Genomic DNA, 24,931 nt, shown 5'->3' with positions numbered 1-24,931 from the left:
ATCGCCTGCGATCGAACCTTTCACAAAAAAAACGACGCGTCGTTGATGTTCAGAAGGTGACGATTATCACGAGAGTGGGTGGGCGGGCGCTGTCGCCACGTTGTTTGGACCCCGCCGGCCAGGCGGGAGCTACCGGAGGTCACGCACCTCGAACCTCTGGGAGCTCAGCTTCTTGCCCTTCTTGGCCCAGGTGATGTTGGGCTTGGGGTCGCCGGTGGCCCGGCACACGAAGGACGCCACGCCGCCCGACACCCCGACCTGGCTTTCAGGCGGGTGGGTGAACCGCGGTGGCGCTGCAGGAGTTGGGGGGGGGGCGGGGGGGGGAGGCACAAAGATGCGGGCATCAGCACGGTGCCCGGGACGGCCGGCGCAAGCGACGTACGTTTCCGGAGTTGCTCGCCGGCAGGGCCGGTCACTCGGGGTGAGCGCGTCACCCGCGGGGCGACTCACTCGCGGTGTCAATCACTGACAGGGCTGCAGACAGATGCAGCGAGCCACAACGCTAGACGCTGGCAGTGCCAGTCACTGCTTTAGTCATTTACAGCACCGGCCACACTCCGCATTACACACGGCAATAAAGACAAGATCCCCATCTAGGCTTGTAGATTGTTGGGTGAGAATGCTGTGAATGAGCAGCTATCAAGGCCAGCACGGTGAATGAGACAGTGGTGTGGCCAGCATCATACCAGGCCGCCTTTGTCTTCCCAGTGCTGCTGTTTACACACCTAACCAAGTACTCATTTTTATATCGATCTAGTAGAGGAGGTCCAGGATCGGTTCGCTCCAGCTACTCATTTGAGGCTGAGTCGACACAGGGGAGGCCCGGGACCGGTTCAGATAATCATCACTGCTGTTGGCCGTGAGCGGGAATTGAACTTGGCTCGTAGGTTCTAGCACAACGGCGCTAGCCGCTGCACCAACGCTCACACTATTCACACAGCATGCGCAGCACCGTGCACCCTCTCTCCTAATCACCAACACGTTCATCCATTTACTTCAAACAATTTGCGTTACTTTACGGGCAAAGCACAAATGACTGCAGAAAGGTCAGCCACTCTGTTACTGTGCCACCGAAAAGCTGATTATTCAGAGATACACTGAATATTAAGCTCTGCTGAAAGTAAAGACACCAGCCACAGTTGTGCAATGGTGGCCATGCAACCCACACTGTGGACCGCACAGTAAACCCATAGGGAATCACGGAGATATGTAGAGACTCATAGAGACCCATAGAGATATATAAAAACACAAGCCAGAGTAGTGTTATTGTGGCCATGCCACCCACACTATGGACCGCACAGTAAACCCATAGGGAATCACAGAGATACATAGAGACTCATAGAGACCCATAGCGATATATTAAAAACACAAGCCACAGTAGCGTTATTGTGGCCATGCCACCCACACTATAGACCGCACAGTAAGCCCATAGGGAATCACAGAGATACGTAGAGACTCATAGAGACCCATAGAGATATATTGAAAACACAAGCCAGAGTAGTGTTATTGTGGCCATGCCACCCACACTATGGACCGCACAGTAAACCCATAGGGAATCACAGAGATACGTAGAGACTCATAGAGACCCATAGAGATATATTGAAAACACAAGCCACAGTGATGTTATTGTGGCCATGCCACCCACACTACGGGCCGCACAGTAACCCCACTGCGGTCACGCTCCTTCAACGGAGCAGGAGGAGGAACAGCAGCGCCACACGAACTCTCTCTCTCTGCCGAAGCCCTCTCGTCGTGGCCAGCAGCACCTCGACATTTTACATCAAGATCCTGGACATCGCTGCTGCTACTGGTGATGTTTTTTTCAAAATAAAAATAAATCACACGCCTCTGCTCGTTCTGAAGAAGAAGATACAGGGCATTTTTTTTCCGATGCACCTGGACATTAACAGAAAAACTTGCATGTCTGTGTCAACCATCCCACCAAGTGAGCGTTCGTGTCAACAAGTGCTACCACCACTCCTTCTCCACCCACAATTTCACCAACACGCGTTAACCAGCGTGGTGAAACGTGGCCCAAACAACCCCCCACGACTACTGACACGGTGTGCGCAGAGGCCTTAATCATCCAGCAGTGGACTGACGAAAGGGGCTGTAAAGGATCACAACTTCAGTAAATTGCGAATTTAGCAGGCACGTAACGAACAGTATCAATTCTCCGGTTTTCATTCTGACGCTCAAGATGCTACAAATATATTACAACGTATGCAAATGATATGCAAACGAAATTATTATATCACGTGTTGGACTAAAGGTGTAAAATGAGACTACAAATGAGGCGGGGAAAAAAAAACCTCGACAAAGATATTTTATTCTGTGAATCTAGAAAGGGACCTCAAATCAGGATAGTTGAATGACTTCAGGGGCCAGGGGAGCGGGAGTGAAGTGCTTAATTAGGGCTCCACGGTAGCGAGATGTTAACTACCTCGCCTGGTGTACAGGAGGGTCGTGGGTTCGATCCCGACCCTGACGGGATGCCTGTATATTTAGAGTTTGCATGTTCTCACCCGTTTTCCCCTCCGCATTTAGAAACACGCGTTTAAGAGTATTTAGCTGCAATGCATTTCCACATGGCGAGTCACTTCAATGCGCTATCGTTTGTGATGGGCGGGGAGGCCCTCATCCAGCAGTGGACTTACAGAAAGGTCGGGCGCGTTATGGTTTTCCCGCAAAACCTTTATCTCTAACCCCACCGGCCGTGTAGAAGACTCGCCTTTGCGAAGTTTCGCAAAACCCGCTGACCCGCCCATACTAGACATCTGTGTAAAAAAGAGCTTCATAGCTCATCGGATTTCCCTCCTGCAGTCTCAATAAAGATTCCGATTCTTCCGGTCTGCCCATAAAAAAACACGCGCAAAAGGCCACACCCGGTCAAGGACGAGTGCGTTACCGGGCGCGGACATCGGATGCGCACCCCTTATCTTTTACGACGAGGTGGACTAAATGATTATATTTTGTAAACATGAAAGACGTGGGGGGGGGGGGGGGTGCGGGGGGTATACGAACGATTGGGAGCAGATGGGCCGAAGCATGCTCCCAATTATTTCATATTACTGGCTTAGTCACGCCCGTATGCCGGCACCACCGTCTGCTGCCAGTACTCTAATCCCTGCCGCGAAGGGGCCCGGGCGTGCGGGGTGTGCGCGGGGCATGTGTGGCGTGCGGGGACAGCTCGAAGCTTCCACGGCCCCTGCCGTTGGGACGATGGCCGCCAAGGATACGCCAGCAATGGACGCCGGCTGCCACCCGCCCCTCTCCTCCCGGCACACCCCAGCGGCGCCGCTTCCGCGAAGGGTCGCGCCATTCGTGCGTTCGCGGTAGGGGGGTGGGCGGGGGGGGTACGGATACCCCCATCACTTTGGAAATATGGCACCCACAAAATGTTTCAACGAAACTGTGTTTTATTTTACAAGGTAAGGCCCACTGAGCTGTGTAGCTCTTTTTTGTTCGAGAATTGACCTGGCCACAAATGATAGCTCAAACGAAGTGGGTTATCACGTGGACATTTATTGCAGCCCAAATACTCTAAACGCACGTTGATTCTAAATGCGGAGGGAAAGAAAAACAGAAGGACCCGGAGAAAAATCCACGTGACCACGGGGAGAACATGCAAACTCCAGGGTCAGGATCGGACCCATGACCTGTATACCAGCGGAGGGAGTTAAAATATCGCCACCGTGGCGCCCCCTGATATGGCTAAGAGAGTTCTAGACACTCGCACCAAATTGTCAATGGAATTTCATTGAGCGCTTCACTCCCCCCCTCCCTCCCTTCAATGAGGCGACACTAATGCTGATTGTGCTGACGATGGGGCCTTTAAATGGTCACGCACGGTAGACTTAGCGCCGCGCCAGTAAGCAGGTCGGCGCGTAGATTTAATATGATTAGAATTCAGCAGAACCCCTCCGATCAGCGACAAAGTGGAAGGGCGAATTTCCCGCACCCTATCTGTAATCTAATCAATTAACAATATTATTACGTTATACGCTGCGTCATTGGCACAATTGAATCTCAGAGCGCCGTCGATCGCGAGCCACGCCAACATCCAAAAACGGCGCGCGAGACGGAGCGTCGGGGGACACGACACGAACGCGGTCACGGGAAGAGAAGGCACCGGAGTGATCCGGCACTCCTCTAAGGAGAGGGTGTCCGACGCAGGGAGACGCAGGACCTGCACGGATTGTTGCATCGTGAGGACAGCGAGATATGGCGGCCGCTTGGGGAGGCCTTCACCCAGCAGTTGACAGATCACGACCGACATTGGTGGTGACGATAACTGGCCCCCTTCTACATTTAGCACTCTCTCATCACCCCGTCTGTATGGCAGCATCTATTTAGAAATCCCACTGCTCACCATCATCGTCGCTATGATCTACAGCCAGGATCAATCCACTGCTGGATGAATGCCCTCCAAAGCCGTCCCCATCACTCGCGGTCTTGGAAAGCAACAATCCATGTAACAACTGCCCCTTTCCATTCGACACCCTCTCTCCTCTCCCACTGCTTTTTGTGTTTCGTGTTGTTGTCCTTCCCACGCGCACCTCCGATTAGCACGGTTGGCTACGTACGGCGCGAAAGAAGTTCAACATGCATACACGCTAAGGATTACGACTCATCCCATCCTACCTGGCATCCTCAATTGTCTACCTGTTGCTCGGTTTCCCCGTTTCTGGGGCCCCTTCTCTCCTGCACCGCTATTCGGCATCACGAGCCCTCTGTGACCCAAGGGGGTGGGGGTTTGGTGGTGGGGATCGCCGCCGCCGCCGCAGCAGCAGCAGCATCGTCAGCGTGCTGACAAAATCCATAATGCCACGCGCTCCAAAAAAAACAAACATTGATACAGAGGCTGACAAATAAGCGTGCGGCGTTGATAACATCGGGGCCAACCCGCACAATCACAGGACTTGGGGATTAGCGCGGATCTGATATTTTTGATTTTTCCATCAGCCCTGCTGTTTCTATTCCCTCGGCGTTTCACGAGGTTATTCAGTCAAAACCGGGGAAGTGGGGGTGGGGGGCAGAGGTGGAGCTGTGGAGGCGAAGGGGGGGGGCAGAGGTGGTGGAGCTGGTGTAGTGGGGAGTGGGGAGTGGTGGTATCGCGGTTAGCGCTGCGATACAAAACCTGGCGACCCGAGTTCGATTCCCGCTCACGGCCAACACGAGTGACGATCATCTGAACCGGTCCTGGGCCTACCCTAGGTCGACTCAGCCTCAAATGACTACCTGGTCCGTTGTGTAAACATCGCCACTTGAGAGACAAAGGCGGTCGGGCGTGGTGCTGGCCACCCACCCCCTCGTGTACCATTCCGGCCTTCATAGGTGCTCGCTAACAGCACTTGCCCCCACAGTCTGGAGCGGGGCAGGGGGGATTTGGAGATTCGATAATTCGAGCGGCCGCAGGCTCATCGTCGTCATCAGCTGCAATCTATCCACTGCTGGATGAAGACCTCCAAAAGCCGCGCCACCATTTCTCGCTCGCGGTCGTGCGATGCACCGATCCGGTCATGCGATGCATCAATCCGAGCACCGGTGCTCCTTGACTACTCTCGACCGTCGGCACGGACGTCCCGGGCGACGTGGCTCGCAGGGCCACACAAGCTGGCCACCCCGTCACCGCCAGCAGCAGCAGCACGTGTGCGTTCACACGTGCACACGTGCATATGCACGCCTCCTCTATCTGGCGGATGAGCAGCCCGTCTAAAGTTACTCGTGCCGTTCCCTCCCCGCACTGTATGTGGGAATCTCTGGAGCCGATCATTCTCACGCCGCCTCTTTTTTTTTGGACACGAGCCCTCCTCACTTCTCCCCGTCCCCCCCCCCCCCCCGTGGACTCACGCAGCAGCCCCCCCCCCAACCCCCAGCCCGTCCATCCCGAGCAAGCCCCCGTACTCTCGCACTTGATTTTGACCGCCTGGGCACCGTGGACAGACCAACCACACTCACCCCTCCTCCCCGACCCCTTCTCTCTCTCCGAGCTCCCAACTCGTTCGCCACTTTCACTCAACCCCCCGAAAATTTGCATCCAAAATACTCGGGACGCACAAAGCCACCGCGGAGCGGAGGCTGCGCAAACGAGCAGAGCTCAGCCCTCCGCATCCTAATGGCGCCCGGGAACAAACGCGCTCTGTGCGGGGGACCCTTCACGCCCGCTGCACCCACACCGCAGGGCTCTCACCCCCCTCCTACCCCCTAGGTGACCCACCCGCTCGCTCGTTCGCCCGGTGGCCCAAACCGCTGACTCGTTCACCCACTTGTTCGCCCGCTCGCTCGTTCACCCGGTGGCCCGAACCATTCACTTGTTCACCCACTTGTTCACCCGCTCGCTCGTTCACCCGGGGCCCCAACACGCTCACCCGTTCACCCACGTGTTCACCCGCTCGCTCGCCTGCTTGTTTGCCCCGTTGGCCCACCTGCTCGCTTGTTCACCCGCTAGTTCACCCGCTGGCCCACAAAGCTCGCTCGTTCACCCGCTAGTTCACCCACTTGCTTGCCCCACACAGCACGGTTGCCCGCCTGCCCGCCCGCCCAATTCCTTGCCCTTCCGCTTGCCCCTTCCCCGCCCATATGCGACGTTGACCGCCTTGACGCTGCCACCCCGCACCCAATCACCGGTCTCTCTATCCGCGATGAAGTTGAGCTCGCAAACCGTTAACCTTAATGGCTCGCCAAAAGAAAAGACCCCGTTAGATGTCGTTGGGAACGAGATGCGCGCCTGAAACGGAGGTCGGGGGGGGGGTGTAAGGGGCTGCCTCGTCGGCCGGGAACGCGTCGACGTCCCTGTCGGACAGTGGCACCCTGGGCACAGAGGCGCAACGAGGCGGCAAGCGGGCACACGAGTGGCACACGACAGAAGCGAACCAGCGAGAAGGGACAAATTAACTGCAACAAATTACCAAGCAACATAGACGCCAATTAGCGCCACTGATTTACCGAACGGAGCCCTTCTGCTCACGGGCACCGCTAAAGTCTCATTTCTCTTCGCGCACATGCGTATTTATTTACTCATATCGGGATAATGACGCTGACGATAATACTAATAAGACAATATAAAGTAAATGAGATACCGTTTTACCACGTAAAAATAAAATAACGTTTCAGGTTCAATCAGTTCAGCGGCGTAGCGTGGCTGCCATCACGGGATCTTGCGCAAGAAGTGAAAATTGTGGGAGGCCCTCTGTCCCATTCCAACCCCCCCCCCCACACACACACTCTTTGTATCTCGTTCTTTGGCCTCTCCAGCCCATGGACCTTGGTGCAATTGCACCGCCTGCATGCTTACATCGGCCATACGGGTCTGCTGGAACAAACTCTGGACTGTATTCGACTGCTGTCATGGTGGTCCGGTGCAGGAGTCACTGATGATGAATCCACTGCTACCGCAATCCAGTCACACTCAACGTGATCCACTGGAATGCGTCGTCAGGGACAGAGTTTGTAACCCATTAAATGTGGAGCCAGGAGCCATGACTGGCGACCGTCCATCAATACAAAACGCATGAACTTTATTTTGCACAATACCAATTTGTATTTTTAATTTTACCAGGTAAGGCCCACTCAGCCGCAATATAGCTATTTTGCAGAAGCGACCTGCCCATCACAAATGATGGCTCCTCGTGTGGAAATTTAGAGCAGTCCAAATACTCTAAAGGCGTGATGTGGGCTTCTAAATGTGGAGGGAAAAACCAGAGGACCCGGAGAAAAATCCAAATATACAGCAGGCATCAGAGTTGAGATCGAACCCACGAACCTCGTGCATACCAGGCGAGGCAGTTAACATCTCTCCGGTTAGGCCACCTGGAGCTGGCGTCTCTCTTGCAAGGGAAACCCGAGTATCATAACGTTTGCTGTAGCGCAGAGAACATCGGCCACAAAAAAACAAAAAAATGAATATCGCAAAAAACATTAAAAACAACACCGAGTGGCGAAACGGATGCCAGCGCGGCGAATCAACGAGGGGATTTGAACGTCGTGCGAGAGCGGATGGATAACGCGACGGGCATCCGGAGTGGTCTACAGTTGCGCACAAAAAAGTGAAAGCGCGGTGCTCAAGCATCGCGAACGGCGTGCAGGCAGCGGCGGCAGCGAACGGGTTACGCGGAGCGGTGAATTAAAACGCAGAGCTAAACAAATGGGAAAGGGATCAATATCATACATTATTAATACACAAAGTAAAGACAGGATCCAAACTGTAAACAACAGCAGCAGCAGCGACAGCGACAGCAAACGTAAGGCTGAATTTAAAGCCAGTATCTTCAATACAATATTAAAGCGTCAAGGTTTTAAGTGAGTGATAATTGGGTTCGGCATAATGAATCCAATGCGAATAATTCAATAACATTTTAGAGCTTGAAGTCAATCAACTGCAGGATAAACGGCTTCCGATACTGTGTCATCCGCGGGGATAATTTGACGATACTTCACTATGATGGTTAATGCAAGTTGGCGAACACTGCAGGATGCCCAGAACCGGTTTTTGGATGGTCACTCGCAGCAGTGTGAGCCACGGCCGGTTTTCGGCGTTGGATCTCAAGGATCAGTCGAAGCTTTTAAGTCTGGGCCCATCAAACCATAATCATCATCATCATCGCCGTCGTCATCATCATCATTCTCGTCGTCCTCGTAACTGAATATTCACACCGCCGCTCCCATGCAGTACCCCTCGAGGTGCCCTGTGAGAGGGGATCCCTCGGTGGCAGCTGTCCCGCTGCGGCACATGGTAGGCCCATTTTTGGCCAGCAGTGGGGGGGGGGCATCATTTTTATTTTTCAAATGTTACCCGGCTAATCTCTTGAGATGGAACATCTCATTTGCAAGTGCGCCCAGCAGGGGCGATGTTGCTTCCCAATGAACTCATTTTACGGCGTAGATTTTTCTTTTTTAAAAATCAAATTTCAGAGCCTACGCCGCAGTCCACTTTTCGGAGTGCCACGTTGGAGTTGTCGCCTCTCTGCCACCGCTCTCTGGTGTTGGAAATATCGAACGGTTCAGTATCCCCGCACGGTTCTGATAGTAGACCGATTTTCTGTTTGCACAGTCATGTAGTCACTTTAAGATGTTTTCTTGTTCATGATTTTTGTTGTTGTTGCGGTTGCACCCGATTCAAGAGCCGAATGGCTCACAGGGCTATACCAAAATAAATGAAACTGAAAAAAACCGAAAACTGCTTGCCCGGTGCTGCATGGAGAGTCCGCATAGTCCGCCAACTGGGCCTCTCGGAGAGCAAGGATACTTAGGAATGGAAGCCCCTTTTTTATTACACACTTTCATTTAACGTGCCCCGTTGTCCCGTTTATATTCTTTCAAAGCTTTGACACTTGATATCGTCGCATCAACGAAGCCGAACGACCTGCAGAATCATCGTCTCGCGCGACCATTCAAGATTTCACTTAAAGAACCGGTCCAGGTCCCGCCGATCCTGGGCCCCTTTGTGTTTTTTTTTACTTTAAAATGTTTTTTTCCGTCTTAAGGAGAGAGGGAAGTGCGTGAAAATCCGCGACTCATTTGTCCGTAATGAAGACCACAATGACCTGGTCGGGGACACGTGACCTCCACTTTTAATCAGCCTGGGCGCAAGAGGCCTTGAGTGCCAGTGTCAGGTGCCGGGCCGAAGAGATTTAATTGGATGACTGATTGTATGGTACACAATTTAAAATTCACATTAACTCTGCGGAGAAAGGCCCGGGCATCGAGTGCAAGATGTGGAGGCACAGTTATTTCACCTCCTGCTTCGTCTCAATTAATTTCAATGCATGAGCTGTGCAGGCAGAACAGCCAGTCTCCCCTCCCCACGTCCCCCCACACCCACCACCATCATCCACCCCCGGCCCCTACCCCCTTCAACAACACAGACTGCTGCTCCCAAATGCGTGATGAATTGCCTGCCTCACTCCATCTCTACATCCCTCCCCCCGCCGCCACCCCTCTCCCCCATTCCGCCTTCCCTCTCTCCCGTTCGATGATGGCAGGAGGCACTACCCCGTGGCGTGGGGTGTGTGGTTTGGCATGGGCCCAAACCCAGTGCAAGGAATTAAATGCCCCCCCCCCACACCCGCCATGTCAGTTTCGCTCCCCTCATCGTAGGTAGGCGCGCAGCGGCGCCCCCTCCAGGCCGAATGCGAGATAATAGCTACCGCCGCTCATCAGCTGATACGCTCTCGAGACCTTCGAGAGCGGTGTCCTTCATTGCAAGGCCCGCGGATCACTGGCAGCCCCTGGTGGCCTTAAGTGCCCCCCCCCTCCCCACCGACAAGCGGACAAATGTGAAAACAACCCCTTGCAGGTGGTGTGGCGGACCTCACACTGATTATGTCTTACCGGAAAAAGTGGTATCCCACCTCTGAAAATTCGCGAAGAACACTGCTCTAGAGCATCAGTGTGCTGAACCACTACACCACTGGACCCTACGTACGTACACCATATACCAGGGGTGGGGAACCTTTTTTCTGCCAAGGGCCATTTGGATATTTAAAACATCATTCGCAGGCCATACAAAATTATCAACTTAAAATGGGCCTGTTATATTTGGTCAAACATTTAATTAACTCACCCCTAATGTGATGGCTGGAACTGCTTCTCTTTGGCGAGGCGTGTGATGATGTCAGCTGGTATTGATGATGTTGCTGCTACTCGCAACTGCTTTTCCAGGTCTGCTCCTAGATGTATTGAATTTCGAGTCTCGCTTGCGGTTGCCTTGGCAGGGCCAGAGACCAAATGATTTCGCGGGGCTCATACAGGCCCGCGGGCCGGACGTTCCCCACCCCCTGCCATATACGCACGAAGACTGTTGGCTTATAGACTCTCGGGGCAAGTGCCAGGGTGGTCCAAGACGGGGTTCAGTGATCACCTGCCACAGACGTTAGCCGTGGCCGGGAATTGAACTCGAACTCGGCAAGTCGCCCGATGCTTGCTGGCACGCCCTGCTCCGTATCCCGCTCGGCTGCGAGCGACTTGCTTCACGCACAGCGAGAGCGGTCCAATCAGCTCATTTGCACAAGGCAGCATTGGAGTGTTGCACTTCAGGGCCGTGAGTGAGAGAGATGGCGATGACCTGGGGCGGCCTTCACCCAGAGCAGCGGATTGATGATGGGCAATTGTGATGGGAGTCCCGCGTCGCTCTGAGGTGGGACCCCTTCGGCAGCGACGGGGCAGCTGGGCGTGGGCGAGTCGGGGATTTATTTTCGGTTTTAGGGGGGGTTGCCCCACTTTGCGTGGCAGGTGGCGCCAGGGGTAATCCTCATCCTCTGACCGGCGCGGCGCGGCTCTGCACGGTGGGGGCCACCGCCTAATCCCGTTCGTTTCACCGGTACCCCCCCCCCCCCGTCTCCCTACTGTACAGACACTCAGCTGTGTGTGCGTGTGGGTGTGCGTGCGTGTGTGGGTGCGCGCGCGCACTGCGCTCCTGAGTTCGACTCCCGCTCACCATCAATAATATCGGCGAATATTCGAACCGGTCCTGGGCAGCAAGTTGGCACAGCGGGGAACACGGGCGGTGCGCATGTGTCAGTCGTCTCAGTCAGTCAACCCATAACGACACCTGGGTCTGACCCGTGACCTCCTGCCAGCGAGCGTTCGATGCTTTATGTGGCTTCAAAATGCACCTAGCTTGGCACAAGCGCCGTGTTGACGTCACCGTCACTTGGTGGTGAATGGCGACTGCTGTTGTCTTTTGTACGGGCATGTCTGGGTGTATGCGTGCGTGCGGGCGTGGTGCTGGCCACCCACCCCATTGTGCGCCGTGCCACTCACCGTAGGTGCTCGATAACAGCACTTGCCCCCAAAAGTCTGTTAAGACTATACGGGGGGGAGGGGGATTTTTTTGTCTTTGTCTCTATGCGTGTGCGCGAGCCACTGCCCCTGACGCAGCCCAATTAGGACCGCTTAATTGGAGCGCTGCCTCGTGGCTGCACGGAAGCCTTCACTCATCGCTCCGCCGCCGCAGCGGCTCGGGGGTTAGTGGGGGTTTCGTGGGGTGGGTTAGGAGGTGCAGGAATATGGATGTGTTCACCCGGGGGGGGGGGGGGGGTCTCTCCCCTGCGAGCCAGGTGTGCGCACAAGGAGGCACAGCTACAAACATCCGTCGGGCTCTCACTCTCTCTCACCGAGAGGAGAGGGGAAGGGCTGCGTGCAGGTGCAGCACTTGTCGTAGTTATAAAGAAAAAAGAGAGAGCGAGCCAAATGGAGTAGGAAGAGAGGAGGCAGAGAGAGAGGGGGGGGGGCGGAGAGGGGGTAGAGAGAGAGGCGAGGCAGAGAGGGGGGTAGAGAAAGAGGGGGGGGGGGCAGAGAGGGGGGTAGAGAGAGAGGGAAGGGGAAAGGAGGGGAAAATAATTGTTGGGTCTTTCATTTAAAAGGGGGGGGGGGGGGGGTTACATAAAGCAAAGCATAAAAAAAACAAAAAAACCGAAATGATGAACGGAGCAAAGTGCCGACTACACCGAGCATCTTCTTGTCTCCTCTGATCGTAAAAAAAGAGAGGGGAGGGAGGATGGGGCCGTGTCCCGGAGCTTGTCCCGCTTGTATCGTTCGCGAAATACCCATAACCATATACGATCGTTTAACTGCTGCTTGACACGGGTAATTATATGCCACCCTGAGTTGTTTTTGTATGCCATCCCGCCGTCCCCTTCTCCCTTTAAAGTTACAGATTTTGTACCCCCCCCCCCACCCACCCCCCCCCCCCCCTGGGTTGTCGGTCAGATGCCGGATCGAAATCCCGGCGCGGTAGTTGAAGCAATTTCGCGAGTTTCTTAAATCCACCCTCCTGCCTCTTGTCCAACCCACATTTAGTGGCGTGTGCCCCCAACATTTCCAAGACGTTTGCCCAACGTGGAAGAGTAGGCCAAGTAGCTTTCATGGGGTGGGAGCGGGCTCTCTAGAGCTTCCTTGCTCTGATGGATTTGCGGGGAGGGGGGGCACCTTTACCCATTTATAGTTTCCTTGTAATGCCCCCCAATGCATCTGGGGGACGCGACCATCCACACCGACTCTAATGAGGCACCTAAAGCCCCCCACACACCAAGGCCGTAGCCATGGAGTCATCATTGGGGGGGACCAAATCTTCCAGGGGGTCTGGGGGTCCCCCCCCCAGAAAAGTACATACATCTAAATTTGAAAACTTATTTCCTGCCATTTCCTGCCTAAAATATATATATTACTAACACGTAGGATGGACTTTTTATTTATTTTTTACAATAATGTCTAACAGTGTATTGTATTACATTGCTCTGTTTTTTATTTTTTACCTTTTGTTGTTTCATTGTATGTAATGGCAGAGATGAGGGATTAATAATGTACAATCATAGCCACAATCATATAAACAGATGTCTATTTTATAGCAATATATTGTGGGGGGGGGCATTTTGAGCATATATGAATATATATTCTGATTACGGCCCTGCCACACACACACATACACACGTCTCTCGCCTGGCGTTCGAGTCTCCAACGATCTATGGCTCTTCCGCCGCGCCTCAGGAGACACGGCCGTTCACGTGAGCGAAATATCATCATCATCATTACAATTATACTTATTAAAGCAGGTCAGGATAATTTGGGGGGCAGGGGGAGGAGTGGGGTCGTGTCCCCCACTCTCAACGCAGCTCCGCGTCGAGCTGCGAGCCGCTGGAGACGCGGCGGATCGAGGAGGCGAGAGGAGATGGCACCGTCGGCGCTGCGAGGGCGACATCGCCTCCCACCCCCCCCCCCGTTTCCCTCCACCCCGTCCCCCCCCCCCCCGCTCGACGTTCTCGGTTCTCCTCATGGCCGAGTCTTTAAACTAAACCATAACGAACAACAGCAACAAAAAAAATCTGCATCGTTAAGTGGAAAAGTCCGTGGCTTCCCCTGCTAATCTCCGCGCACGCACGCGAGTGGTAAGTGCCGTTAATTCCTCCCACTGCACTGCGCTGCACAGGCCACAGATTTGCCAAGCCTTGTGGGTGGGTGGCGTGTGGTGGGGGGAGGGCATTTACTATGCTATGCCCCCCCCCCCCAATGGAGAGATGACCATCACCTCTGTGGGAGGCAACGCCGAGGGTTGATACTTTTTCACCACTCTAGGCTGAACCGGGACTACGGGACTTGGTCTGTCATCAAAACTGTGCTGTAGCCAGAGCCGTCCCTGGGGTGCACGGCGAATCGGGGCGACTGCCTCGGGCCCCGCACTTTGGGAGGGGGGGGGGCTCGCGCTTCGACGTCCCGTTGTCTGATGTAATATTGCCGGTGTAGTAGGTACAGTGTACACTGCACGTACAAATAATATCTGGGTACAAATCATTTCCAACCACCACCCGAACGTAAATGCCAATTCCGTGACAGTCCCGGGTCAAATCCGTACAGGTAGCCACAATAGCACCACCGAATGAGGCAGGGCAGGGCCACCCTACACAACGGCCTCTCGTGGCTGCAGCAGTCACGCGAGCCCATTAGGCACAAATAGAGCACGTGCGAACAAGAAGGGCATTGATTCAGAGCGTGTTTGGTGAGCATAAGAATTGATGATTCATCCCATCATTACAGCCCTGCACTCCCAGATTCTCAAAGAAATTGCCTCTGAATTGGAGGCACATGGGGGTGGCAGGAGGGTGGGAGAGATATCTTCAATTGTTTATCCTCGTGTGGAGAGAAGGGGTGATGAACTGATAGCCGATGGTCAGGACTGTTGACAGTGGCAGCCAAATAATTGTATTTATTCAGAACATTTCACCTGGAAAATCCCTTGAGATGGAGCACCTCGTTGTGCAAGGGTGTCCAAAGGAATGGTAACGCGTCTGAGAGGATGACGTGGGGCGCGGAGATGGCACCGATGAAATAAGCTCTCGCGTGGGTGGCTATGCAGATTATTCAATCGCAAGATTGCGAGAGATGGTCGCGGCTTGGGGATGGTGGGGGGAGTCCTTCATCCAGCAGTGGAATAACCATGGGTTGGAGGGCATGGCACCCCCTTACCCCCCTTATATTCATTCGTCCGCGTCAGTCGAAACCACGGAAAAATGTGGAGCAGCATATTTCATCTCATCTCATCGTCGCTCTGCGGGAAATCTTTTGCCCAATGTTGCATAACGATTAAGTGACACTCAGCTGCCCAGCTGGGGCTGGAGGCCAGGGACTGGGGGCTGGGGCTGCGGGCTGGGGTCTAGGGGCTGGGGTTTAGGAGGTGGGGGCTGGGGTCTCGGCGCTGGGGGCTGGAGGCTGGAGGCTGCTACAGTTGGGATAAGCGGCCCCACGTGACGGGGCGGGCGAGTCTGAGCGAGTCACCGGAGTGAACGCGTAAAAAGACAGAGAATGAGATTATCGCGGCATATTGTCTAGATGCATAAATGAATGAACATGAGAACCATCTAGACGTCGTCAGCGTTATCGCAGCGTCAGCTGGCCGAACATCTGTGATCGCTCCGGCGATGTCACCGTGCGTGCGAGCCAGCCAAGCGCATTGTCACTCGAGTACGTTGCGAAAGGGATTTGAACATTGAGCCGTCGTATTCAGGGGGCGCCGAGAATTCGATTTTCAAACCCAGATCTCTGCTTCAGCCTCTGTCGCGAAGGGCGGCGACCAGCGACGGGTCAGGCGGTTTCGCGCACATTAGTGATCATCAACCGCAGAGTGCCGGGCACAGAGTAGGAGTCCATGAGGGCCGTGCTGGGGTGTTGGTGCGATCGGCAGGCAGCTTCATGCAGTGTCGACGGCGGTGGAGCCAGCACCTTCGGAGGGGCCTGAACCATCAATTATGTTTGTGTGCATCACGTGACTAGACATTGCATGATGGGTGATCACAAGTTGCGTGAAATTATTAAGGAAACGGACGAATCACATTTTAAATAACTTTTTAATGGTGTTATTAGAAAGATACGATGTTACTTTTTAAAAAAAAAATCAGGATATGAATTCGGGCTGATTTCTACTTCACTGCTATTTTTTACGCTTGAATTTAGGTCGCAGCCATGAGCTAATTGGGGGATCCTCACACTTTTGCTTGTTTTTTTATTGCTTCATGACGAAAACCTCTATTGCGCGGCAAACCCTAAATGGACCGATGTCACGAGAAACAACAGCTGGCGACAGCAGCTGGGACCGAGCTACCTTCGCCGTAAGCCGCTCGAGATTTCATTTAGGGAGACAATGCCACGTTTTTGGTGAAGAGCCTACGGCTCAAGTTGAACCCCAACGCACGGACGCTGAACTCATTTCGCACCTCCGAATAGCACGGTTGGCTACGTACGGGACGAAAGAAGTTCAGCATTCGTAACCAACTGTGCTAGATCGGTGGTGCCGGGAAAGGACAACAAACTAGACTCAAAAAAGCAATTCCTAAAGAAATGATTTTCCAATCTAGATTGACACGGCCCAGTCGTGGTGCGATTTGCTGCTTGCTACAGAGGATTGCGGTGCGAGGCCCCGCTGCCGCCCCCGGTTAATACTGCGGTGTGCATTAACCGTACAACTCTGCGACGTGCTCGTCCGCTACACAGCGGACGTTAAAGACCCCGTGGCGTCAATCGAAAGAGAGTCGGCCTCACGGTCCTTACATGAAATGTTACATCGACAGAAGGCAGCGGCGCGATGGGCATTTTACTCCATCCGTGCAGTGCTTTGAGTGTTGTCCCTCGTATGAGTGGTGTTTCCCCAGGTGTTCTGTGAAGGTTCATCCCACATGCTGAAACGTCGTACTCAGATTGTAAACGTTGTGGCTTGGCTCTCCAACACCGGGTGTTGCTGTACTAGTGACGAATTGGCATGTTCTATTTACGTGACCAGCCTTACTAGATGGCTGTGTCGGTTGGTGGCGGGTTTAACGACACATTTATATATTTACGCGATCTAATCCAAAACAAAAACCTCTATTGTGGATTATTGGTATTGGCCACACTTTCCAATGGAGCAGAACCCTCAGGAACAAATAGTCTTGAGTCTCATTGTAGACGTTGCATACCGAAAACAACATTCCTCTACTCTCCTACACCTTGGGCCCATTGCGATTCTCATCTCGACGTAAATGTAATTTTCTCCAGAATTTGCTGTTGGCAAACAAAAAAATAAACGCGTGCCGGTGCCTCCGATAGAAACAACGGCGACGATTTGGCGACGCGCGTCTCTCGTTGCAGCGCAACGCGAACCTGCCCCAAACCCCCCCTCCCCCACCCGTAGGGTTTTTAGAGGTTTTTTTGTCTTTCTTGAATTGCAACCCAAATTTTCCAGACCACACGGAATCTTAAACTATTAAATGGCCCGCTGAGCTGTATAGCTCTTTTTCAGAAACGACCTGGCCACAAATGATAGCTCAACGAAGTGGCTCATCATCACGTGGACATTCATATCAGTCAGATACTCTAAACGCGTGATGTCGATTCCAAATGTGGAGGGAAAAAACCGGGAGAACCTGGAGAAAAAATCCACGTGACCGCGGGGCGGAGAGAGACGCGCAAAAACTCCAAATATACAGCAGGTGTCAGGGTTGGGATCGAACTCACGGCCTCCTGCGTACCAGGCGAGGGAGTTAAAATGTCTCCACCGTGGTGCTTAAAAAAAACAAATCAACAAGTTCGCCGGGCACTTGAGAGATAGCCGCTCGCAAGTTAGGACAGCGTCGCGTCACTTTGCGACCGTTATTTTTGTATTCTCTCCTTATTCCCTCCGCACGTGAATTTCAGCGGCGGCGGTGGCAAACATTTGTTTCCCTGCCAAACAAATTAGTGTCGTCCCGTCGGTTGTTTGAAAAGAGAGCCAATTTAGCTTGCAAAGCAGGCAGCGAGTGACGCCTGAGTCCACCTTGCAGTCAAGAGGTTAGAGAGAAGCCAGGCGAGGAACGTCCGCTAATTAAATAACGAGGGTGGGGGGCTGGGGAGGTGACGGGGGGGGGGGGGTACACTCGAGCGGCCTGTGAGCTCATGAAAAAAAATCATTACACGTAATTAAAGCGAGGCGGCGGAGAGATTAGTGCTTACGTACACAGGAAAATTAGCGAAGCTGCCGCCGCACTCTTTCGTAATTATAGCGGACGCATAAAAAAAATGCGCGCATCAAAACGAAATCTGCGCGGAGGCACAATTCGCAGCGGTGCCCCGCGCACGTTAAACGGCCGATGGGATTTTGCACATCAATTACGAGCAAACTTCGAAAACAAAGACGTTTTAAAATAAAATGAACCAAAAAAAAAACAAACCCCGACCGTTGGAGGAGTGTTTGCGTGAATGCGCGCGAGCGAGCGATGCGAGCGATGCGATGCGTCGCGGCTCTCTCTGTCCTGTTTCTGTGCCGCGGCCAAGAGAATGACGGAACCGGGATGGGTGGCCTCGCTGAGAGAAGTGGGCCTCACCGGAGTTCCATTGCCGCGCAGTGGGGGGGGGGGGGGAGGCAACGATTCAGTGACCGATCTTCCCAAGTGACTTGACGAATTGTCAAGATTGTGGGCTCACGATTCGTTGACTCGGTGTTACCCCCTCGATTGCAACGCATTGTTCCGTTCGCTCGATTAACTTACGCGAACAATTTGGCGAATCGTTTTGCGAGCGATTGGCAGAAAGTGTTGACGATTGAATCGCACAAGCGCGATTCGAGGCGCGAATGATGAGCACACTAATTTACTTGTTTCCACATTACATTCCTATTACTCAGACACACAGGCATCACGGATCACCATCAGCACTCAGACAGACCACTATCGCCGCTCATCCAATCTTGTGAGGCATGAGATCCCAGGACGAGACGCGAGAGGAAGTCGCACCATCATTTGTCAGCCGTAATCTCCGCCATAATTTGCCTAATCGTGTATAATCGCACAATTATATTGGGTGGAGCACTGCGCTATGAACCCGGCAACCTGAGTTCAATTGTGGGCCACGGCTAATGTCAGTGGCGAGTGATATCCAAACCAGTCTTGCCATTCCCCTGCACACTGCCCCCCCCACCCACCCCCCCACTATACCAGCTCACAAAAGCCAGCGTGGTGTTCATCTTTCAAATGAAGGGGAGTTCTTCAGCAGCGTCTCTATGTTCGTGTCGAGGTTGGCGAGAGAGCCATGTGGACAGCTTCAAGAGTAGCCACGCGTTGACTACCTGAGACGCTGCTGGAAAATGATGGAAGAGTCCCACGGTTTGAGATATACAGACTCAAGCGGGAGAGTCATCGACTCGCACAGGCGCTCAGAGACCCACAGAGTCACCCACAAACTGACGTTTGATACCTATACGCACACACACAGTCACCCGTAGACTCGCATAGGGACGCAGAGACTCACACAGAGACACCCACAAAACTCCCTGTTATTTTTAAAAGAATTTGGTCAAAATAAAGACTCGGTATTTCAAGAGCCGCAATGCATCGTTGGTGAACTATAAATAACGCCACGAAGCAGTCCTCAAAAAGCCGCGTGCGGCATACGAAATTCTGTAGAGTATTTGTGAAGTATGGTAAAACGATCCCCCGGGGGGAGGAATCGACGCGGCATGGAGGGAGGCCTTCGTCCAGCAGTGGACTGACAAAAGGTCTGGAGATGATTTGATGTCGCGTGTTAATTGGGCCGCGAACAACAGTGAGAAAGAATGCAATTATCACCGGTCTACCCGGCTATCACTATACGCAGATTGCCCTCGAGTGCGAGCGTGCGTAGAGCGGTGGGCGCAGCGGGTTGCGTGCTGCGCTACACCATGTGACAATTATCTGAACCGGTCCTGGGCCTCCCCTAGGTCGACTCGGCCTCATATACGTGCCTAGTGTGGTGTAAACATCGCCTCCCGAAGAGGTACTCGCTAATATCACCTGCTGGCCAAAAGTCTGTTAATGCTATACTGGGGGGGAGCTTTTTATTTTGTGGTCAGGTGTAGTCTGCGCGTGTTGAGCTGTCGTTCCTACTACAGCTGTCACGATGGACATTCGTGAGCCCACGATGAGAATGTCGAATCGCGTGCTCAAGTAACAGAGGTGCAACTCCTGACCAACAAAATATGGGACTGATCCATCGATTATTTTGCTCCGACTAGCCGGTTAATCACATGCAGAACGAGACTGCGCTTTTGCACAAACAGTAAATGGCATGGCATGAATACGAATTCATATATTTTTTATTTAATACATGTTGCACACAATACCGGACACAATTTTTTTGTTGGGTTTACACGGCGCTTGCTTGAGCGCCTCCTCAATTCGAAAGCGCCTTTACGTCGCACCTCATCCTCAACGCCCGAACGTTCGCCACGAGTTCCATTAACGGCCATGGGATTCATATCAGTAGCGAGTGCCATCAGAACCGGTCCTGGGCCACCCCCGTGGGACATCTCAGTCTTAAATGGGTCTTTTTTTCTGGCTAAACCCAAACCCTCCTCTCCCCCCCCCCACCGCTGTGTGCCATGTACCAACATTAACAGTGCACTCGCTCAACAGCACTTGTGCTCACGACATGCCGCTATAAACGTTATATTCAACAGGGCGGTGGCTGATGGGATGTGTACCAAAAAAACCCACGCTTTTTCTTCTAAGTGAAAGGAAGAAATGTGAAGGCGCCCGTATCGTCTGCTCATTTACACAGCAGGGGGATCGTTGTGTGTTTTCTGCACGTTATAGATGCCCGTGCGCGAATGCGCGCGTGTGTGTGTGTGCGTGTGTACGCGTTCGCACTCCCAACAGCCGATGTGCGACAACCGCTCTGATCATCATCATCATTATTATTGTCGTTGTTGGGAGCACGGATATCAAGACGGGGAGCACGGTGACAGCCGTCATTTTCTAAGAAGAGCTCAGCTTGGCCCGGTGGACACCGGCACACGACCCCCTCGCCCGTGCCCCCTCTCCACCCGGCAGCCGCTTCGACCGACTCCGCGTTTCAACCCCCCGCGCGGACACCATTCAATTAAGCGACTGCCCCCCCCCCATCCCCTACCCCCTCCCCCCGCCCCACCCACCTTTGTAACGCAATCTCGGCACGGCTCATTATTCAACGGCACCCCCCCCCACCAACCCCAACCTAATGTCGGCCTCCTTATCGCGCGCCCGCTCAAACTTTCCATAACTTCCACCGAGACAAAGGGGAGGGGAAGAAAATCAATCGGCTATTGGCGCGGCGCGGTTATCAGCGCCGCCGCCGCGTAATTGGAGGTGAAATAAATGTGGTCGATGGGCCCGGCGGGTGGGAGGGGGAGGGGAGGTTAATGAGGGGGAGAGCCCTCTCCGAGGTTGCCGGGGTGACCCGTGACCCCCACCCCAACCACCCCAACGGCGCCTATCGGGGCATCGTGCTGAACTGAGCCAATTAGCTCCATGCAAATGGGGGCTCCCGAGGAGGGAGCCGCGATGGGCAATGATTTTGTGAGCCAATTAGCGCCTCCGCCAAAAAAAACCGTCGGACGTTTTCGGAGCACGAGCGGCGCACGACCGCAGCAGCGCCTGAGAAGTAGCTCCCCTGCATCGCAGCCCCCCTCATATCGTCCCCTCCCCCCGCCTGACCCGACCCCACCCTACCCCGTTCCTCGTTAATGGGATATTCAGATTGTTCTTGTCTTTAATCAACACTACGGGACCCTACAGGCGTGCTGGGAACAATCGGAATCTGCACCTAAAGGGGCAAAGTTCGCACCAGGGCAGCACCGCCGCACGGCCGTGGCGGTCACGTGGCCAGGCCGACTCTGGCGCCGAGAGCCGGCCAGGAGATGGCAGCACAGCAAGCGGGTTGAATCGATCGGTGTGGAGCTCCCTCGAGCGTTGTTGTCCCGACCTACGCGTGCAGACGCTCGGTCGCTTTCCCACCGGCACAACATCGGGTTCCCTGCCCCCGTGCACCAAACGCCGATTGATGAAATTGTCCAAATATCCAAAATCCAGGAGCCTCCTGAGAATGGGTCTTGGGGTTCTGTGAGGCTTATTCCTGGATGAACAGAGTGCACAATTATTATAGTAATATTATTATCCTAACATTGTTATAGGCCACGGCCCATGGGCGGTAATTGGCCGTGACTGAGCTAACATACTTGGGGAAGCCCCCTACTACCCCCCCCCCCTGCGTTTCCCCCCTAGTGTCACACGTGGGTTCTCAGATGCTCCGTGGCACCTTCTCACACCCACACACACCGCCCATCCCACACCCACCGCCCGTGCCCCCCTCCCCGGTCAAACACAACATCGCACTCTCAAACGTAATTGCAAACGCTCCTCGATCCCCCAATACAACCCACATGCTACGAGAAAAGCCTAAACACTGTCATATATATGCTCACTCACAACCGCGCTCTCTACTCTCTCTCTCTCTCACACATACACAAAGACAAAGATCTCCCCGTATAGCTTTAACAGATTGATGGGGCGAGTGCTGTTAGCGAGCACCTATGAAGGCCGACATGGTACACGAGGGGGTGGGTGGCGAGCACCACGCCTGGCAAGATTTGTCTCCCAAGTGGCGAGGTTTACACATCGCATCAGGTACTAATTTGAGGCTGAGTCGACCTAGGGGAGGCCCAGGGACGGTTCAGATAATCGTCACTGGTGTTGGCCGTTAGCGGGAATCAACTCTGGTGTCAGGGTTCGTAGCGCAGCGAGGTATTCCACTACACTACCGCTCCCCTCTCACTCGCAGACACACACTCTCACTCACAGACACTCATTCACAGACACACACTCTCACTCACAGACACACACACCGTCACTCACAGACACACACACTCTCACTCACAAACACACACACTCTCACTCACAAACACACACACACCGTCACTCACAGACACACACACTCTCACTCACTCACAGACACACACACTGTCACTCACAGACACACACACTCTCACTCACTCACAGACACACACTGTCACTCACAGACACACACACTCTCACTCACAGACACACACACTCTCACTCATTCACAGACACACACACTCTCACTCACTCACAGACACACACACTCTCACTCACTCACAGACACACACACTCTCACTCACTCACAGACACACACCGTCACTCACAGACACACACACTCTCACTCACTCACTCACAGACACACACACTCTCACTCACTCACAGACACACTCACTCACTCACAGACACACACACTCTCACTCACTCACAGACACACACTGTCACTCACAGACACACACACTCTCACTCACTCACAGACACACACACTCTCACTCACTCACAGACACACACACTCTCACTCACTCACTCACAGACACACACACTCTCACTCACTCACAGACACACACACTCTCACTCACTCACAGACACACACACTGTCACTCACAGACACACACACTCTCACTCACTCACAGACACACACACTGTCACTCACTCACAGACACACACACACTCTCACTCACAGACACATACACTCTCACTCACAGACACACACACTCTCACTCACTCACAGACACACACCGTCACTCACAGACACAGACACTCTCACTCACTCACAGACACACACCGTCACTCACAGACACACACACTCTCAATCACTCACAGACACACACACTCTCACTCACTCACAGACACACACCGTCACACACAGACACACACTCTCACTCACTCACAGACACACTCACTCACAGACACACACACACTCCAACTCACAGACACGCGATCTCACTCACTCACAGACACACACACACCCTCACTCACAGACACACACACACCCTCACACACAGACACACTCTCTCACACACAGACACATCACCCTCACACACAGACACACTCTCTCACACACTCACAGACACACACACACTCTCACTCACAGACACACACACACAGACACATCACCCTCACACACAAGCGCACACATCCACATACATCCCAACACACCCAACACCCCATCCACATCTCCAGTCACAATCGCACATTCCCACATGCTTCGAAAACACTTGTTACTACCGCTCGTAAAATACAAAGAAATTATAGACAATGTTCTTCAAGATGATAACAACCACGTCTGTCTTCTTTGGTTCTTTCGGTAAAGTCACGTAGAATGAGAATAAAATAATAAATTGATAAAATAAAATAACACAATAATATTCTCACGACGTTTTGGCCACAACACAAGCGGCCTTCATCAGGTGAAGGGGACGAGACTGTCTATTGTGTTATTTTATCTTATCAATTTATTATTTTATTCTCATTCTACGTGACTTTACCGAAAGAACCAAAGAAGATGAATCCTTGCAGTCACGTAATCTTTAAATCGAAATTTAACCACGTCTGTGTTACGTCCAAACCGTGAGCAACCTCCGGGAGAAGCCGAAAGATGGCAAAATTTAACAAGTCACTCGTAATGTGAACGGGTGGATTTACGACTAAATGGCAAAATGAGTAATCACAATAATAAATGTCAGATTTATTTTTAAACCGAATGTGGGTGTGTTTTAATTATCAGCATTCGACCTTCACCCGGCGCACAGAATGCCAGCCGGCATTACGCGGAAATTAAAACACATAAAGACAAATGCAATCACTGAAATAATTCATCGTTTTGCTTCATGCATTTTGTTGTCTTAGTGCGTCTAACGTAGGACCTTAAGAGTACGTCTCATTGAGGCGATGGGGAGAAAGAACGAACAAACACATCCACAAAACATTTATTCGCGGCAATCACGCCTCACCGAACACTAACACACACACACTGCCCACCTTATATAAACACACACACACACAAACTGTGTTCACCTCACACAAACACACAAACTGTGTTCACCTCACACAAACACACACACTGTGTTCACCTCACACAAACACACACAGACTGCGTTCACCTCACACAAACACACACACACGCCTCACCTCACACAAACACACACACCGTGTTCACCTCATACTAACACACACACACGCACACGCCTCACCTCACACAAACAAACACACACACGCCTCACCTCACACAAACACACACACACTGTGTTCACCTCATACTAACACACACACACGCCTCACCTCATACTAACACACACACACAC

At 53.0% G+C, this 24,931-nt stretch overlaps 1 protein-coding gene across 29 annotated transcripts in view; it reads right to left on the bottom strand.

The window, feature by feature from the left end:
- The window catches only part of PTPRD (protein tyrosine phosphatase receptor type D), a 226,045-nt gene that overhangs the window by 122,727 nt on the left and 78,387 nt on the right, over positions 1-24,931 (bottom strand). For all 29 annotated transcript variants that reach the window (XM_032970552.2, XM_032970560.2, XM_032970556.2 and 26 more), the window contains exon 3: positions 148-293. In XM_032970552.2, coding sequence (XP_032826443.1) covers positions 148-293 — 146 coding nt within the window. The remainder of the gene's footprint in view (positions 1-147; positions 294-24,931) is intronic.

Source organism: Petromyzon marinus, chromosome 44 (genome assembly GCF_048934315.1).
Source record: "Petromyzon marinus isolate PM22_M1 ecotype Great Lakes invasive population chromosome 44, UKy_Petmar_22M1.pri1.0, whole genome shotgun sequence".
Taxonomy (NCBI): Eukaryota; Metazoa; Chordata; class Hyperoartia; order Petromyzontiformes; family Petromyzontidae; genus Petromyzon; species Petromyzon marinus.
This window is presented reverse-complemented; position numbering and strand designations above follow the sequence as displayed.